This window comes from Triticum urartu, chromosome 2A (assembly GCF_056163025.1).
Source record: "Triticum urartu cultivar PI428250 chromosome 2A, HENAU_Tu73, whole genome shotgun sequence".
In the NCBI taxonomy this organism is placed as follows: Eukaryota; Viridiplantae; Streptophyta; class Magnoliopsida; order Poales; family Poaceae; genus Triticum; species Triticum urartu.
Window position 1 is genome coordinate 595,371,351 of NC_141874.1, and position 20,187 is coordinate 595,391,537.

At 42.3% G+C, this 20,187-nt stretch overlaps 1 protein-coding gene across 1 annotated transcript; it reads right to left on the reverse strand.

Moving 5' to 3' along the window:
* Positions 1 to 3,847: 3,847 nt before the first annotated feature.
* On the reverse strand, positions 3,848 to 6,487 carry LOC125539034 (uncharacterized). Its single transcript, XM_048702396.2, has 3 exons — positions 6,177 to 6,487; positions 5,716 to 5,845; positions 3,848 to 4,731 (listed from the first exon to the last, which is right to left on the reverse strand). The coding sequence occupies exons 1-3, from the start codon at positions 6,310 to 6,312 to the stop codon at positions 4,164 to 4,166; spliced, it is 834 nt and encodes a 277-aa protein (XP_048558353.1). The 5' UTR covers positions 6,313 to 6,487; the 3' UTR covers positions 3,848 to 4,163.
* Between the last annotated feature and the right edge of the window lie 13,700 nt (positions 6,488 to 20,187).

The window sequence follows — 20,187 nt, forward strand, 5'->3', positions numbered from 1 at the left end:
GACACACGTTTTCGTCTTGACTCTCCGGTAGAAACTTTGAGGCACTCTTTGAAGTACTTTGTGTTGGTTGAATAGATGAATCTGAGATTGTTTGATGCATATCGTATAATCATACCCACGTATACTTGAGGTGACATTGGAGTATCTAGGTGACATTAGGGTTTTGGTTGATATGTGTCTTAAGGTGTTATTCTAGTACGAACTCTTGAATAGATCGATCCAAAGGAATAACTTTGAGGTGGTTTCATACCCTACAATAATCTCTTCGTTTGTTCTCCGTTATTAGTGACTTTGGAGTGACACTTTATTGCATGTTGAGGGATAGTTATATGATCCAATTATGTTATTATTGTTGAGAGAACTTGCACTAGTGAGAGTATGAACCCTAGGCCTTGTTTCCTAGCATTGCAGTACCGTTTAGGCTCACTTTTATTACCTGTTACCTTGCTGTTTTTATAATTTCAGATTACAAAAACCTATATCTACCATCCATATTGCACTTGTATCACCGTCTCTTTGCCGAACTAGTGCACCTATACAATTTACCATTGTATTGGGTGTGTTGGGGACACAAGAGACTCTTCGTTATTTGGTTGCAGGGTTGTTTGAGAGAGACCATCTTCAACCTACGCCTCCCGCGGATTGATAAATCTTAGGTCATCCACTTGAGGGAAATTTGCTACTGTCCTACAAACATCTGCACTTGGAGGCCCAACAACGTCTACAAGAAGAAGGTTGTGTAGTAGACATCAGGTGATAATTTGAACTACAAGAAGAGTCCACGGGTCATGAGGACCAATCTAATGAGAAGTACGACACAATAGTAAGACTTTTTGCGAGTGAAAACATTGTATGACTCAATGACATTGTCATTACAATTTGCGAGAGCTAGATCTAAAGTTCTGGAGGTCCAGAACCAACCCAAGTGAAAATTCTACCATCCAATATAGAAAGCTTTGCTAAGCTATCGCTAACCTTATTCTGAGTACGGTTAACAAGTTTTGCGAAGATAAATAAGGTGTTTGATTTCTTTAATGAGAGAGGAATAAACCAGTCTGTCCAAGCCACGCGATTGAATCATCTTAACTGCTATGATGGAATCCTCTCTACTATAATTGGAAGGTCACTTATCTAGATAGAGAAAGAGCGCCTCCCATACATGTACATATAGCTGTACCTCGATGGCTTCCCTACAAGAAAAAGCTCCCAATAAGACAATAACATAATTCTCGCTTTGACATCTCTGAGTACCATACCTGCACCGGTAGCACCGTCATCCGCAAAGGACCCATCTGAGTTCAATTTAATGCAACACATCTTGGAGGAAGCCAAACAAACGACTTCTCCATAGCCGGTATCTCATGTGAGGGTTTAAGCGAACTATCATATGTGATGATCACCTTTCCTTTGCATGGCAACATGCAGATCAAGTTTCAGTCCAATCAAAGAATCAAGATAGCTGACAAGGAACCTTCTGGAAGTATCCATCAAGGTGGAGGCTTATTGTGAACCACTTCATTGCATACATGCCAACAACGCCAAAGGGTCATTAGTAGCATACAATGCTCAACATCAGGCAACTGATCAAGAGCATGTAGAAGCCATTTTTGTCGATGTTGCAATTAGATGCAAGATCGGGTAGCATCCACACTTCCGCCATAAACTTCCAAGTTCACGGGCAAGAGGGCAACGACAGAGGAGATGGAAGTTGTTTTCTATCTCAGCAGAACAGGACCGAGTAGAGATTAGTCAATTGACCCCTATTGTGTTTATTCTACCAAGTCGCAAGGGTATTCGCAACCACCCTCCATGTGATATAGTGGGTGGAATACCGCATGACCAAGATGAGTTTCCAACAAGAACAGTGACCATCAGGCACATAACTAGGGCCCATCGAGCTAACTTTGTGAGCTTCATCAAGCGCAAGAGATTAGGCACTCTTGTTAGAGAAACTTCCAAACTTACCCGGGCCCCAAACGAGCATGTCATCCTCCTACCTCAGCGAAGCTCTAATTTGAGGATCTCTGAGACACAAACTTGGGAGCTCCTATTCTGCGCACAAAGCGCAACCCCTCGCTCCCACACGTGACTTGGGTTAGCCCAATTGTGGGGCAGGGCTCCCCTATTTTTTCGTTTCTTTTTGTTTTTGTTTTATTTTCTGTTTAATATTTTGCTTCTTTAAAAAAGTTTGGGTTTCAAAAAATCAGAATTTAAAAAATCTTCACTAATGTAAGAGAATCTTCACAAATTTGTAAAATGGTAAGAAATTCAAAAAGATGAACTTTTTCTAATTTTCATGACTATTTTTTAATTTTATGTACATTTTTGTATTTTGATGAACAATTTTTTATGAACATTGTTTGTATTTGATGAACAAAACTTAAAATCAATGAACATTATTTCTAATTTGATAAATAAATGTTGAATAAAAAAATTATTCTTTATTTGTTTAGGATTTCAAAAAAAGATTATAATTTCAAAAAATGTTCACTAATTCATAAGAATCTTCACGGATTTTAAAAATTGCAAGAATTCATAAATTTTCTCACAATTCTAAAAATTAATTTTTTGAATTTGATGAACATTTTTTTATCTCATGAACAAAATTTAAATTCAATGAACATTTCTTTAATTTGATGATTTTTTTAAATCAAGTATTTTTTGTATTCGATGAATTTTTTTTAATATGATGAACATATTTTAAAAATTCATTCACATTTTTTGAATTTGATGAACTTTTTTTGTTTCGGTGAACAAATTTTGAATTTTTTAAAAATTCACCGACTTGAAAAAATGTCCATTGGTTTGGGGAAAAAAGTTCCCAGATTTGAGAAAATGTCCGTGTATTTGGAAAGAAAAAATGAAATGAAAAAAGGGAAAATAAATTTAAAAAGAAAGTAAAACATGCAAATTAAAAGGAAAAAAACCAAAAAGTAAACGAAACGGCTAGTTGGGCCGGCCCAAACCAACACAGCGTGCATAGGGGGTATGCGCGCGATTTCTACGCGGCGACCCGCGCGCCAAATAGGATCTGCCCACAAACCTGGCCACTTGGTTGTGCCTGACAGGCCGACTCATTAGCACGCGTGCCCGATCCGTGGCTAATCGGGCCGTGCTTAGGACGCGAGGTTGAGCACGTGTCTCGGGGCATGGCACGACCCTTTTTTTATAAGCTAAGAGGCTGAATATAGGCCCAAAACAATCAAATAGGCTGAATAATACACGGACTGGCGGGCTAAACATGCCGGTGAGCCGGCCTATTTACCTGTAGTGTCGTGCCTGGGCCTGAAGGCGGGGCACGCAGGGCGGCACGGCAAGGCCCGTGTACTAGACGTGCTCTCGCGGATCATGCCATGCCAAACATGTTTAGCCCTAGGCTGGGCCGGGCCGGCCGACCAGGTCTGCTGAGATCATAGTTTTAAAAACTAGACCGGACCACCGATTCGATCGGAAAAACCAGGAACCGGTATCTTGCCTACCTTTTAAGGTGTATTGGTCTTTTAGTAAAAAAAGACGGAAATATTCAAAAAATAAATAAATGGTGCATAACCTAGGGATTAAACACCTAACCTTGAGGTAAGACACCAATAAGCAACTAGGCCAATACCACCTTATGAATTATTAATGGTTTACATCCAATATTATGTGTATTTCTTTGATGTGAGGTCAAAATTTTAAAAAATAACCTTGAATATTCTGATTTTTTTGTCGGTAAATACCTTAACCGACAGGCTCAGCGGTTCGATTTTTTAAACTATGGACCGACACATCGAAGTAGCTTAACAACTCGAGGTTCCATGATGCATTCTCATTCAGAAATTCAGACACCAATCGGATACGGAACCTATGAAACCATGAAATCCTTGCGCTCTGCCCTCGTTGTTATTTCTGTATACACGTTCCCCGGGACCAGAGCGGGGCTACAAACTCTTACGAAGAAATTAAACGCTTTGTTCGCTACACTCTAAACCTTAAGACTGCACAATTATAGGCAAAAAGAAAGAAAAAAAAGTTTAAAACTGCACAAACACGGCACGATGATTTACAGCACGGAACAACGAATCAAACACCCCGCGACGCTTTGCCGCAGAACACTTCGCCGCTCGCTCGATCACGACGGTCGGCTTAGCCTGCTGCCTCACCCGCGACGCCGGGGTTCCCGCCTAGTTGATCCCGAGGAACTCGCTCATGGAGAGCAGGTCGCAGAACCCTGCTCCTCCGCCCTGCATGTCCGCCTCGAACTCCCAGCAGATGCCGCCGTCGCCGAGCCCCTGCAACGAGTCCACGGCGCCGCAACGACCGTCCACCGTGGTGCTCCCGCTCGCGCCCTGCTGCGCCGGGCTGCAGTCGAAGGCGGCGTCCAGGGCGCTCGGAGCCATCAGGCCGGCGCCGTAGTCCATGTCCATGTCGAGCCAGTCCGCGAACATCACCTTGGGGAGCACGGGCGCGTGCGGCCGGATCGAGCCGGCCGCGCCGGGCCCGGTGAGGCTGCTCGAGTCGTCGGCCGTCGACGACGACTCGGGCGGGCCGGACGAGCCGGAGTTGGACGGCTGGTTAACGGTGCTGCGTTCGCGGCTGCTGTCGCTGGGCGTCGGGCTCCGGGGCGCGTCCGAGCCGGCGGACTTGGCTGGCGCCCGCGCGCCCTCGACGCGCTTCTTCAGGTACGAGTTCCAGTAGTTCTTCACCTCGTTGTCCGTCCGGCCCGGCAGGTGCTGCGCTATCTGAGACCACCTGCACCACAGAAAAATTTCTCACCATGTTAGAGAAGCAAACCATGAGGTAATTTGGACTCTGAATTCTGGGTCAGCAGAGCCAAGAACTAATTAAAACCAGGTTATTTTTTATTGTGTTTTAATCTCGTTGTATTGTATTTGTACAGTGGCTCCAATAATAAATAAACCTACGATTGCCACAGACCCGTAGCATCAGCTACAAGTCTTCTCCCTTGGGATTGTCAATGTCAAAGCATCTGTTACACTATCATTGCCCATTGGTCTCAACAGTTGACTGTACTAGAAGCGTGTTCACAAATGATTGTACACTCATAATATCAATCTATCTTCATTATCAAAACTAGGCACGGCACAGTACTAACTATGATCAAGGACGCACGAAACGGAAATGATAAAACCAGCTTTGCTTGCACCGACAGGCAACCGCAAAAGACCCTTTAGCCACAAGGCTAGCGATTCTCAGTTGCTCTTTCGTCCTTTCCTCTGTCCGAAAAGAGGTTAACCGTGACCAAGCCAACTTTCCATCCAGTAGGTTAGCGAAAGCGAGGCGCTTGCTCACTGTCACCAAACCAGCACTCGGAAAGAGAAGCCAACGCAGGCGTCGGCATCAACTCCACCACGTAAAGCGGTCTCCATGCCCATGGCAGACATCAGCATTTCCTTTTGTTTCCGCCAGGAATACGTTTTCTTTCCCTTTTATTTCACTTTCTACGCTTGAAACTCAACTCGCCAGCAAAACGACACTGCCATGCTGACACCAGCAAATTGAGCAAGAATACTCTACTTTTCTTCCTTTTATTATTAAACTTCTGAGGATGACTATAGATGAATTAGAAGGAAAAAAATAACAAAGAAATACTCTCTGACTGATTCAATTCAACCGCGCCTGCTAATCAGGTGACGTTTTGCTCGTCAGCTATCTGAGGCCGAAGAAGGTGGGGTGGAAAAGGTGAGAATTGTGATGTGTGCTTGGGATGCTTACTTGTTGCCTAGTGTGGCGTGGAGGCTCATGACGGTCTCCTCCTCCTCCCGGGAGAACATGCCGTGCTTCAACCCCGGCCTCAGGTAGTTGATCCATCGCAGCCTGCAGCTCTTGCCGTTTCTCTGAAGCCCTGCAATTCACGGCAAAATTTAGCCCCCACCCCACTTGCCAAGGTACATTTGACAAAATTCTGCTGGATTCTTTTCCGAAAGCGCTACAAAAATTTGCTGAATTCTGAATTCGAGCAGGCAGACGAAGCTCAAGAGAAATTAATTCCCCATCTTCCCCCTTCCCACGAGCCGAGGTGCATTTGCAGAGCCTCGGCAGGAAATCAGGGGAAATTCGGAATTTGGGCATGAATGCAAGTAGACAAGAAGAAAATCTGCCCGATTCCCCTTCGAAATTCTCGGGGGAATCGCGCGCGAAATGCCGGCCGCGCTTGGCTGGGAGGGAGTTCTTACCGGCCTTGACGGGGACGGTGCTCCAGCAGCTGTGGCCGTAGCGGACGATGTAGTCGCGGAGCTTCTGGTCCTCCTCCGGCGACCACAGCCCCTTGCGGTGCTGCGCCTTGGGCTTCTGGCACGACTTGCACCCCATCGATTCTTGCGAAATGCCGGCCGCCGCGGAGGTGCAGGACCAGCGATGCTCTGTGCTCCAAGGAGGAGGTTAAGGCTTAATAAATCAGCTTTGAGAGGCGTGGGAGGGGCTGCGATTGCTGTGCTGCGTGCACTGTTCTGTCGGTCCCTGCGCTTGGCGTGAGGGCTCTCCGCGAGACTTTATAGACCCAATGATGAGTTGTTGGCCGCCTTATCGTGGGGATAAAGAAAGATTAGTCACCGATTGTTTTTAGTGATCACAAACTCTTTGAGATAGCATGTCCAATGATTTCTGCAATGCTCTTTCATTTATTTAGTAAAGCTTCTTTATTTGTACGTAGCATATAGTAATCCAAAAGGCATGGAATTGTAGAAAGGAAAATCCATCTTGGAGGCACCCAATTATAAGTCCTTCAAATTGTGCTCTTTAATAATTATGCGTCCTTTTTGAGCCATGGAAAGTAAAACCATGGACAAATTTAGTTAATCTAATGTGTTCATTTTCTTGTTGGTACCATCTTTTGGAACAATTGAAATAAGAATCTAAAATGTATTAAAATCATTTACATTACTCAATTGTAAAGCTTCCCCACTGCTTCCATAATCTATAGAAAGTATCTGATGGCAACTCAAAAAAGAAAAAGTATCCGATGGAAATCAAGTTACAATAAAAAGAACTATGTGAAAATCAAGTTAAAAAATTCCCTTCTCACAAGGGTCCTGCACCTGATGGGTCAATGACGCTTTTATTATGTCCTACCGGGATATTCTTGAAAATGATTTGTGTGAGCTTATTGAGGACGTCTATCATGGAATAATTAACTTGCAGTCCATCAATACAACTTTTATCACCCTGATTCCAAAGAAAGACAACCCTCAAACCTCAAGTGGCTTCATGCCAATGTCCTTAATTAACTGCACCATCAAAATCTTAAAAAATCTGCTTGCAAAAAGCTGCATAAAGTAATTTTTAAATTGGTTCGTATCAATAAATATGTTTTTTAAAGCAGATCCATCCAAAACTGTCTTACTTGGGCTTTTGAGTTCTTATTTTACTGCCAACCGTCTAAAAAATAAATTATGGCCCCAAAGTTGGATTTGAGAAATGCTTTGAGGTGATTGCGCATGACACAATCATGATATTTCTTACTACTAGAGGTTTTGGAGCAAGATGGTTGAATTGGATGGAATTGATTTTTTTCATCCAGCACCTCCTCGGTTTTACTGAATGGAATCCCTGGAAAACAGCTTCACTGTGAAGAAGAGTGAGATACCGGGGCCTCTATCTCCTTCAATTTTTGTTCTCTAGCACCTCCATTCAGTATACCGGGGCCTCTAACTCCTCTAATACATGCATATTGATCTCCTTTAAAGATGAGGGAGATGCGGGATCAGCTCCTACCAAAGGACCGCGTACGAGCAATTCAAGAGGAAATAGCAGGATTTTTGCTCGACCAGGTCATAAATCCCAAAGGAGAATACCATTACAAGTTGTAATGCCTTCATGTAATTATCTGCAAATTGTAGGAGAAATTGTATATACCAAATTGTATATATATATGTGTATGTGAATGGTCGTGCGAGAAATTCGATGATATATATATGATCAGTTCTACGAGAAATTCTATTTATATATATGCATAACGTGTACAATATGTAGTAGCGTAAAATATGTTTGAAATGAAAAAGAATTAAATGAAAAGCACAAAATTAAAAGGAAAAATAAACGATAAACCCATGAACCCCTAAATCTTTTAGTCCCGGTTGGTTACACCAACCGGGACTAAAGGCCCCCAGCCCCCCGGCGCGGGCTCGTGCCACGTGGTGGGCCTTTGGTCCTGATTCATGACGAACCAGCACTAAAGGTGTGTGTGGGGGGGGGGGGGCTTTAGTCCCCACCCTTTAGTGCCGGTTGCAGAACCAGCACTAAAGGTCCTTACGAACCAGGACTAAAACTTGATTCTGCACTAGTGCTTGGCTGTTGCCAGATCCGCGACTTTTTTCGCGGCCCTGCCCTCAAAGCGCTTGTCCACAGGGCATCTCCTCTGGCACCCACTGTTCTCTCGCGCTCATGAGCTAGCGGCCAATCTCTCCAGCGACGACGACGCCAGCAAGCTTGAAAGAACCGATGCCGTGGAGACCCTCACATCTGTGCTCAGCTCAAAGGAAGGTGGAGCAAATAATGAAAAATGTATTTGTGAAATCTTTTTGAAATGAGTGCAATATGTTAGTATGAAATGAGTGAAATCTTTTCTGAAATGAGTGGAATATATTATTACGATATCCTTTTTGAAATGAGTGAAATATGTTAGTATGAAATTAGTGAAATATGTTATTTACGAAATCTTTCTGAAATGAGTGGGATATGTTATTATGATATCCTTTTGAAATGAGTGAAATATGTTATATGGAATGAGTGAAATCTGTTTTAAATATGTTATTATGAAATTTGTTTTGAAAATTGTGAAATACGTTATATGGAATGAGCGAAATCTGTTTTAAATATGTTATTATGAAATTTATTTTGAAATGAATGATATATCTTATTATGAAATATTTTTTGAAATGAGTGAAATATCATATGTGAAATGAGTGAAATATGTTAATATGAAATATTTTTTGAAATGAGTGCAATATGTTATTATAAAATTTGTGAAATTTGTGAAATCGGTACTTTAAACTTGTTCAAATATATTCAGGGCCGGTCTTGCTTTAACGGCCTATTCGCCAAGAATTCAAATATGTAAAAAAATAAAAAGTTTCAGAAACAAATTTTGGTACCAAATTTATGAGCCATTCAAAATGATATGAAAATAAAATAAAATGTAAGTCTTTGGTAGGAGAGGGAATCTCTGCGCATGTAACGCTTCTCTCCTACCTCATCTGACAGGAAAAACTGTTGTTATTCACCCCTCTATGTTTGTATTGATGTGTATTCATGTAAGAAAAAGAGGTTTAATTTTTCTCTCCTACCTCATCTGACAGGAATCTCTGCGCATGTAACGCTTCTCTCCTACCTCATCTGACAGGAAAAACTGTTGTAACGCTTCTCTCCTACCCGACATTACAACTTCAATTTTTGTTTAAAGAAGGAGATCAATTTACTGAATGGAGGTTTTGGAGCGAGATGGTTGAATTGGATGGAATTGATTTTTATTCTCTAGCACCTCCTCGGTTTTACTGAATGGAATCCCTGAAGGCCAGCTTCACTGTAAAAGAGGAGTTAGATAACAGGGCCTCTATCTCCTCTAATTTTTGTGCTTCCTCAGTTTTACTGAATGGAATCCCTGGAGGCCAGCTTCACTGTAAAAGAGGAGTTAGATAACAGGGCCTCTATCTCTTCTAATTTTTTGCTTCCTGTTGATTTGCTTCAGTGTGTCCTAAATGAGGCTATGAATAATGACTTGATCAGATCCCCATTTCCTGTTTATCATCTTCTGACTTCTCTATCATCTAGTACGTAGATGACACAATTCTTGTAATGCTTGGTGCTGAAAGCCTACTTGTACAAGTAATGAATCTGTAGAGACACTTTGCTGCTCAAACTGGTCTGGTAATTAATTATACTAAATATGTGATGGTTCCTCTCAATGTCAGTCATGACAAAGCTCGTACATTGGTTAACATTCATGCTAGTTGGGATATTTTCCATTCACATATTTTGATCTCCCTCTCAATACTAGCAGACCAAAACTTGAAGACTTCAATCCTATTTGTCAAAAAAAAATCGAGAGAAGATTGACTGGCTGCTCTATTTTATTGTCATATGATGGAAGACTTAAATTAATTAAATCAGTATCCTCCTCTCTATCCATTTTCATCATTTGTACGTTACTTTGGCTATCAGCATCACCGAGCAAATTAACAAATATCTTAGGAACTTATTCTGTATGGTATTTAGGCAAGGGAATAAATGATCTGCTTTAATTGCTTAGGATAAGTTTGTAGGCAAAAATCCCAAGGTGGATTATACATTCATAATGTGGCTCTCCATAATAAAACTCTCTTGATATAAAACCTTCACAAAATTTTCAATAAGGAGGATCTACCATGGGTGAAACTTACTTGAGAAGCCTATTATAACAAATTATCTTCCAACTTACATACATGAATGGTCTTACTTGCGGAGAACTCATCTCAAACTATTAAGTGAATTTAAAAAAGTGGCAACTTGTTGTATTGGATCTGGAGATTCAGTAATTGTTTGGTATGACCAATGGCAGAAGCAACCTCTTTCATAGAAATATCCCGAGATACTCTCTTTTGCCACAAGCAGTAAACTTTCCTTGGCTGATGTGGCCAATTGTATTGACTTGGTTGATCATTTTCATACACCATTGTCTATTCAGGCTTATAGTTAGTTAAATAAAATTAAGGAACAATTTCAATATATCACCCCCTCCACCCATCTTGACAAATGGACATATAAATGCAAGGGTCGGGGATTTTCACAGAGTTCTTTTTATTGTAACTTGATTTTCATCGGATACTTTTTCTTTTTTGAGTTGCCGTCAGACACTTTCTATAGATTATGGAAGCAGTGAGGAAGCTTTACAATTGAGTAGTGTAAATGATTTTAATATATTTTATATTTCTATTTCGATTGTTCCAAAAGATGGTACCAACAAGAAAATGAACACATTAGATTAACTAAAATTGTCCATGGTTTACTTTCCATGGCTCAAAAAGGACGCATAATTATTAAAGAGCACAATTTGCAGGACTTATAATTGGGTGCCTCCAAGATGGATTTTCTTTTCTACAATTCCATGCCTTTTGGATTAGTATATGCTATGTACAAATAAAGAAGCTTTACTAAATAAATGAGCATTGCAGAAATCGGTGGATATGCTATCTCAAAGAGTTTGTGATCACTTAAAAACAATCGGTGACTAATCTTTCTTTATCCCCACGATAAGGCGGCCAACAACTCATCATTGGGTCTATAAATTCTCGCGGAGAGCCCTCACGCCAAGCACAGAGACCGACAGAACAGTGCACACAGCACAGCAATCGCAACCCCTCCCACGCCTCCCATGAGCCTAGTCCGAATTGGACTAGGGGGAGGGGCGGCGCCCCCTCCTTCCTTCTCTTTCCCCTCTCCTTCCTTCTTCTCCTAGTAGTACTAGGAAAGGGGGGATCCAACTCCTACTTGGAGTAGGATTGCCCCCCTTGGGCGCGCCCTATGAGGGGCGGCCGGCCTCCCCCTTGCTCCTTTATATACGGGGGAAGGGGCACCCTAGAACACACAAGTTAACAATTGTTTTATCCGTGTGCAATGCTCCCCTTCACAGAAACACACCTCGGTCATATCGTCGTAGTGCTTAGGCGAAGCCCTGCGCCGATAACTTCATCATCACCATCAACGCGCCGTCGTCCTGACAAAACTCTCCCTCGGCCTCAGCTGGATCTAGAGTTCGATGGACGTCACCGAGTTGAACGTGTGCAGATCGCGGAGGTGTCGTGCGTTCAGTACTTGATCAGTTGGATCGCGAAGACGTTCGACTACATCAACCGCGTTACTCAATGCTTCCGCTTTCGATCCACGAGGGTACGTAGACACACTCTCCCTCTCGTTGCTATGCATCTCCTAGATAGATCTTGCGTGATCGTAGGAATTTTTTTGAAATACTGCGTTCCCCAACACATCCATTTGTACATTTGCATTGAAGAGTAGCCATGACCCTTGCATTTATATGTCCATTTGTCAAGATGGGTGGAGGGGTGATCTACTGAAACTGTTCCTTAATTTGATTTAACTAACTATAAGCTTGAATAGACAATGGTGTATGAAAGTGCTCAACCAAGTCAATACAATTGGCCACATCAGCCAAGGAAAGTTTACTGCTTGTGGCAAAAGAGAGTATCTCAGGATATTTCTATGAAAGAGGTTGCTTCTGCCATTGGTCATACCAAAACATTACTGAATCTCCAGATCCAATACAACAAGTTGCCACTTTTTTAAATTCACTTAATAGTTTGAGATGAGTTCTCTGCAAGTAAGACCATTCATGTATGTAAGTTGGAAGATAATTTGTTACAATAGGCTTCTCAAGTAACTTTCACCCATGGTAGATCCTCCTTATTGAAAATTCTGTGAAGGTTTTACATTAAGAGAGCTTTATTATGGATCAGGAAATGTGGTGCTAGATCAAGCACAAGACTTCCTTTTGTCTCATTTTGCATGATAGAATCAACACAAGAAACTCTCAAAAGGAAATCAATGCACATTAATTGGTATACATTGTGTCTTTTGCCAAGAAAACTGTAAAGAGACAACCTTACATATTTTTGGGGATTGTAAATTAGTTTATTTCTTTGGGACTCTAGTCTCCCCAACAATCAGAAAGGTATTTCCGTTGTTGGCTTTCAAAGAAATCCCTCAGAAAATTGTTGTGTATGTCATCATTCTGGGGTGCTGGAATATTTGGAGTAAAAGAAATGGCAAGATATTCAGAATGGAAGTGCCTACACTTAGTACCCATAAATTTCTTGTAAAGAAGGATCTTCTCCGCCTTGGACATAGAATCAAAAGCAAGAATTTTGATTTCTTCAGAGATGGATTGACACTCATGTTGGACAAGGTTGTCGTAGTACATATGGAGCCTTATTATCATGATGTTTCCCAAAACAGGCATAGGATAATTGTCTCCTTTTATTCTCCGTACCTGCTTTTTAATTCTTTTTATACATAGTCATATTATATTTCTAGGTTTCAAAAAAGGAGGCATGAGAAAAATATGCTTGGACAATGATGTTGTATTGCTTATCAATATTCATTATTGAATTTGTTTTTTTCATACCACCCAAATGAAAAAAATTATTGATTTTGAATTTAAAAATTTACATGTTTGTAGAACATCCTCTTCCACATATCATATTTTTTCCACAAAATTTAAAACATAGTTTTCACCAACCTTCCACCTAATATCCACTCTAATGTGTAGATACATTTTCATCGAGGTGATAGAACATTTGCACATGTAGAAATGCAAAACCCTAGTAACTTTACTCTTTTCTTAAACCCCGGCAATAGATTGTGTCTTAATGCTCATTGCATTGTGAAAAGGTACTCCGCCGACCAAAATGATTATCCTCCGCTCTTAGGCTTCCGATGCAAATTAACTCTTTTGAGTTATATTGACTACGTTTACATAGCTAAAGAGGAGTTTGTTTGCTTTCATTAAGTTCTCCTTTTCTCCTTTAAATATATCATGATATTAATGGATTTTTGTGAGATAAATGTAATATAAAATATAGAAAGGGAAGCAGATGCTCCATACATGCATGCCCACTCACCCATGTGAATGAGAGAATAATGTTGAAAAGTCTGAAATAAATACCTAAAATACGAGCACCCGTGTCAAGTCTAGTACTTGAACCCGATGGGCAAGTTCAACCACAAGAAACTTAGCCAGCTGAGCTATACATAGTTTTTTCAGACGGAGGTATGTTCAGCCTGCTACCATAAGAGTGTTAGGCCATCTCCAAAGTAGACCCTCAAACTTCAACTATATGTCCGGACCGCAGTGTCCGGACCACTTTTAACATCCAATGAAGACCCTTATATGATGCTCGTTTAGCAGTCTGGATGTACGGATTATGATATCTTTGCAACTAATGGGGAGGGGAGGGGGGGGGCTTGCAGGAGTCCGGACATGCACCTAACCAACACAAAGCCTCTGTGTGGTCCTCCTCTCCTTTCTATTTTCACATACATCGCCCTCTCTTCTCTCTCTCTCTCTCTCTCTCTCTCTCTCTCCCTAACCAGATACCATACCATAATATCTCACCACATGCATGGTCTCCTCTACCCTCTCTCCTTCGAGCCGGATTAATTTGTGAGTAGTGTTCGGTGGCTCTCTCTCGCATCATGTCCGCAGACCATGTCCGGACATAAAAATGAACATTTACGGTCTTGCACGTTTTCTAATTTTGTTTATGAAACATTCTCTTGCAGAACCCAAATTTAAAATCTGAGCTCTTCTTCGTGTAATCGTCCACCGTACACTTTTCTCACTTTTAATATATTACATGATGTGAACAGAGATTTAGCCCATTTATACGGTATTGGTGTATTATGTCTTAGGGGAATAAAGAGAAAACATTACACTCTTGCCCGGCCAGACAAACATTCACATGACCATCAGTGCTCCTGCCACCTTGGAATGTTGCCGCGACAGCACATATTCAAGTGTATAGCTATTGCTGATTCGTCATTGCCAATTTAAAATCTTGTGCGTGTCCACACATCCAGAAGACACGCGGACATTTCTGTAGCAAATGCGGACGAAGTTTTGTGTGAAGTCTTGAGGGAGGGGGTTGGCAGATTTGACGTGGTTATTTTGGTGCCATTTCCAAATTTGAAATAAGATTATTATTGAACAAATGTTGATAGTCAGACCTGCACTGTATTCTCAAAACAGGACAAATTTAACTAATTCTTTTACTTATATTTTAATGAATGCAAATAAAAAATACAGACACGTAGCTACTCTGCGAACCTATACAACAATAGTATATAACACTGTGTTGTGTTGTGATTTCTGACATATCAATATGAACAGTGACCTCTATCCAGACACATAAAGGCCTAAGACAAGGAGATCCGATGTCCCCTATCCTGTTTAACATTGTGGTGGATATGTTAGCAATTTTGATAGGAAGGGCTAAGGAGAATGGTCAAGTGGGTGGCTTGGTACCTCATCTTGTTGATGGAGGTGTATCCATCTTTCAGTACGCTGATGATACAATCATCTTTATGGAGCATGACTTGGCCAAGGCAAGAAATATGAAGCTGGTGTTATGCCTATTTGAACAATTGACCGGGTTAAAGATTAACTTTCATAAGAGCGAGTTGTCCTGTTTTGATAGAGCCAAAGACGAACAGGAGTCTTATAGGCAATTGTTTGGGTGCGAGTTGGGGAGTTTACCCTTCTCCTACCTAGGTATTCCGATACACCATCGTAGGCTGACAAACAGAGAATGGAAGTACATCTAAGACCGATTTGAGAAGAAACTGAGTTGCTGGAAGAGTAAGCTCATGTCATACGGAGGCCGATTAATCTTGATAAATTCGGTGCTCACGAGTATGCCTATGTTCCTCTTATCGTTCTTTGAGGTCCCAGTTGGTGTTAGGAAAAGACTGGACTTCTATCGATCGCGTTTCTTTTGGCAGGGTGATGAACTTAAAAGAAAATACTGGCTTGCTAAATGGGATATCATCTATAGACCGAAAAATTAAGGGGGTCTTGGTATTGAGAATCTTGAAGTTAAGAACAGATGCCTTCTTAGTAAGTGGCTGTGGAAGCTCTCGTCCGGGACTGAGGCCATGTGGGCGCAGATCCTTCGTAGCAAGTACCTCCAGACTAAAACGTTGTCCCAGGTCACAGTCAGGCCGACTGACTCACCTTTCTGGAAAGGACTTATGAAAGTCAAACAATCAATGTTCAATAGGACAAGGTTTGTTATTGGAAACGGTGCTAGTACACGTTTCTGGGAGGATACTTGGCTTGGCGACTCACTCTTGGCCATTCAATATCCGTCTTTATATCGTATTGCTCAACGACGTGAGGTGTTCGTTGCAACGGTATTTCAATCTGCCCCCCTTAATATTCAGTTTAGACGAGTGCTAGCGGGAAATCGTTGGGACGAATGGCTCCATCTAGTTAGGAGACTCATGGAGGTTCAAGTTTCTGACCAACCCGATGAATTACGCTGGAAACTAACTAGGACTGGAGTATTTACAGTTAAATCAATGTATATTGATGTTATTAATTCAAACTCCATTCCAACTTCCAAGACTGTCTGGGATGTCAAAGTTTCTTTGAAAATAAAAGTGTTTATGTGGTTTGTCCATAAACAAGTTATTTTAACAAAAGACAACTTGATTAAGTGTAATTGGACAGGACCTACTAGGTGTAATTTCTGTGATCGGGATGAAGTGATTAAGCACCTCTTTCTTGATTGCCCGTTGGCCAAAGTCCTTTGGCGGACAGTCCACATTGCTTTTAATATTACTCCACCGAATTATGTCAATATTTTATTTGGGACATGGCTTAATGGGATTGAGCCTGACTTAGCAAGACATATTAGGGTTGGAGTTTGTGCTCTGCTGTGGACTATCTGGAATTGCAGAAATGATTTGGTTTTTAACAGAACATCACGTATTCATTTTTTGCAGGTTATTTTCCGCACCACGGCAGTGATCCGTTCGTGGTCGCTATTCACTTCGATGGAAGCTAGAGAGCATTTGGTTACTGAATCTATCCATTGGGAGATGGTAGCTCGGGATATCTTCAACCGGTTTGGATGGCGGTCATGTAATAGGATAGGCAATTAGTTTACCTGTCTATTTTTAGCCAGCCGGTTGTGGCGTATCCTCTTGGCTAGTTTGTGTCGGTAGCATTTTAGGCTCTGTGTGAGTTGTCTTTCCTTTTTTTTAGTTGAAGACTTTGGAACCTTGTTGGAACGTTTTGTTCCTTTGGTTAATAAGATGGCCGTATGCATCACTCTGATGCAGAGGCCGGGGAGCCCCCCTTTTCGAAAAAATAAACAGTGACCTCTACTAACAAACAATTAGAGGTCAAATTACCAGTTTGTACTTTGTAGGAGTACACACAGACGAAATAATGTTGTTATACATTTGGTGGTAGAAAGGAAATTTCTTCTGACGCACCAAAGATTAAGAAACGATACATACAGATGTCCTGCGTTTAGACATACACATATAAAATAATGTAGAGATTATGCAATACAATCGATTAGGTTAGTATATACACCGCATCGATATTGTAGAAACCCGGCCAGCCGTAAGAGCGAAGTAAGCATAGTTCCTCTTTACAGAAAAAGAGCGAACTTATGTAGATCAGATGATTAGGTTATTTGTGGGGAACCAACCCATCATAGTTTAAGTTCTAAATCTGGCATTGGTGTTTGTGCTTTTCTAGATTGTCTTGTCGTCGATTATGAAGACACCTATGATAATTTAGTCAGTATTAAAAGGTTTAGTCAGCTCAGTATCACGAAGTTGCTCATAAGATACGATGTATATGTACCTGTGTTTATAAAGATAAGTGTATATGCGTACATTTAGGCACCTGCGTTGTGCCATGTTAAAGAAGAATCCGACCATAAGACGTGGTACGTTATTCCATTTTATCATTGTTAATGTATTCAGGTAGCCAATATCGAATAGTATATATGTAATATTAGAGCATCTCCAAGGTGAACCTGCAAATGACCCGCTTTCGTTTGTACCATGTTGTTCGGACCGTGGAAACCATCCAATGCGGGCCTGTATTGTCCGCGACGCGGTCCGGACGTTATTTCTCCTACAAATCGGAGGTAAATTTGGGGGAGCTTTGCGGGAGGCCGGACACCAGACATGTAGGACTCCGACACCCCTGGCCCACCCAAAACCCCTTCTGGACCGTGCGCCTTCATCCTTCTCATTTTCTCTCCTTCCTACTTTCTCTCTTGCTTTCACAGCCACTCCACTCCCTCGGCCGTCACACCACACCCCTGCCGGAACTCTACGTCTCCATCACCTCCAACGTTCCAACCGGGCTCCACTCCGCTTCTCCTCCGTCGTCGTTCAACCTCTGTCCTCCGACTGCCCCGTCAGGTACTAGTCGCTACTGCTATACTCACCATGCACGTCAATTGTTCGATGAATTGCCGGAGCTAAAACAGTTTTCTCTTCTTTCTAGCAAGGATTCCGATTTGGAGTACATATACAAGCACTATGTTGAGTCTTCCGACGGCTCGTCCAATGAGGAGGAGTGCTGAGATGAGACGGCGATGATGCAGGCGGTCCTTAAGGACGCGGAGTGTGCGGAGGAGCATGTTCTTAATTTCAAGGGCTCAATCAAGGGTCATCGAGTGCTCAACCGCAACAGGGCGCATGGCTATTTGACACTGATGGCTGACTACTTTGCCTTGGATTCACTCTTTGCTGACCATTTTCGCCGGCGTTTTCGGATGCGCAAGACTGTCTTCGATCGTTTGTATCATGGCGTCCAGTCCTATGATGACTATTTTGTCTTGAACAAGGACGTCATGGGAACGATTGGCTTCTCTGATTACCAGAAATGTATGGCTGCACTAGGATGCTTGCATATGGCACGACTGCTGATTCGTGGGACAAGTACCTATAGATGTCTGAGAGCACATGCGGAGATGCCATGGTCAGGTTTGGAACTGCCGTGGTCGAGGTGTTCGGACCTCAGTACCTGTGAGAACCAACTGTGGCAGACACCGAGAGGCTCTTGGCAATCTCAGAAGCAAGAGGGTGGTCAGGTTTACTTGGATCTCTTGACTGCATGCAATGAAAATGGAAGAACTGCCCGAAGGCTTTACAAGGGCAATATCAGGCTCATGTTAAGAAGCCCACCATAATTCTTTAAACGGTTGCATCAGAGGATCTTTGGATTTGGCATGCTTTCTTTGGCATGCCCGGGTCTCACAATGACATCAATGTGCTGCAGCGATCACCGTTGCAAGGCGGACTGAAGAAAAAGCTCCTCCTTGCCACTGTACTGTCAATGGACATGAATAAAACATGGACTACTATCTGGTTGACGATATCTATTTTCCATGGGCTACCTTTGTCAGCATCATCTCTAAACCAGTTGGCCAGAAAAAGACTCACTTTGCCCAAAAATAAGAAGCAACTAAAAAGGATGTCGAGAGGGCATTTGAAATTCTGCAGGCCCGTTTTGCAGTTGGTCGCGGACCTGCTAAACAATGAAATCCGGAGACCTTTTGAGAGGTGATGACATGTTGTGTGATCCTGCACAACATGATCGTTGAGGATGAGAGTGACGATGCTGCCGCAACTCTAGAATTTGATAATATGGGTCTTCCTATCCAACTTACAGACCAGAATCCGGTCACATTTGAAGAGTTTATTCAAATACATTAACAAATTCGTCATCGGCCAATTCACGAGCAACTGAAAAAAGATCTGATTGAGTATCAGTAGACGGTTAAAGGGGACAACAATGTTGGCATGTAATATTTGAACTTTTTAAAATGTGAACTACCACTACATGCCGCTATTTGAACGTTTGTACTCTATGTATGGGGCCATTTGATCGTGCGGACTTTAAAAAAGATGAGACTGGACGAATATATGTGACTACACTTGGATGACGGCGTCCTGCATCCGTGTCCACGGATTAATCCTCCATATATGCGGATGAATGTGAAAGAAAATTTACGGATTGTGGTTGAAGATTCCCTTAGTTAGAGTCCCTGCCGTTCTAAACAGCTCCCAATTCTTCTTGACGCCTCACGAGGGTCAAGACCACGCTGGCGCACACGGAGTTTGAGGTTCTAGTTAAGCAAAGGATCGGCCAAGCAGTCTCGCATGTCTGAAAAGGACTAAAAGAAGCTTACGTTGCAACCTTATTTCTTAAACACCAACTAACAGCAACACATGAGAGACAAAAAGGGATCGTCATGACAGCCTTCATCACAGCCTTGCACGAGGAGCATGCATGTCTGTTGATATAATTCAGTGTCCAGGGCCTGTTTGATATAGCCGGACGGCCGGCGAACATCACACGTATCCTTGCGTGGTTCCACACGCTGCCGTGTGCCCCTGACCTGGCCGCTAGAGACCGGACAAACCATCCATCTCCACGGGTTTCAACGCTGCCCCGCTGGCTAGCTCGACCACCCCATTTACTCTAAGCTTCCAGATATCGTATTTCTTTGCCATCAAGCGGATGCTACTACATTTTGTATGCAAGGTCGCCGATCCGGCCTGGTTCGTTTGAACAATGCGCTGGTGCCGCAAAAATATGGCGTTCCCGTCCGCGACTGTCGAGGCCGCGTTGCCTCGCGCCGACGCGCCGGAGCGGGGTCAATG

What these genes read in the sequence shown, in the direction of transcription:
- LOC125539034 (XM_048702396.2), bottom strand. Translation starts at nt 6,312, where the DNA reads ATGGGGTGCAAGTCGTGCCAGAAGCCCAAGGCGCAGCACCGCAAGGGG. An exon ending in CACCGTCCCCGTCAAGGCCG is followed by an intron (nt 5,846 to 6,176) that starts GTAAGAACTCCC and finishes CGTGAATTGCAG; the next exon opens with GGCTTCAGAGAAACGGCAAG. An exon ending in CACGCCACACTAGGCAACAA is followed by an intron (nt 4,732 to 5,715) that starts GTAAGCATCCCA and finishes TCTGTGGTGCAG; the next exon opens with GTGGTCTCAGATAGCGCAGC.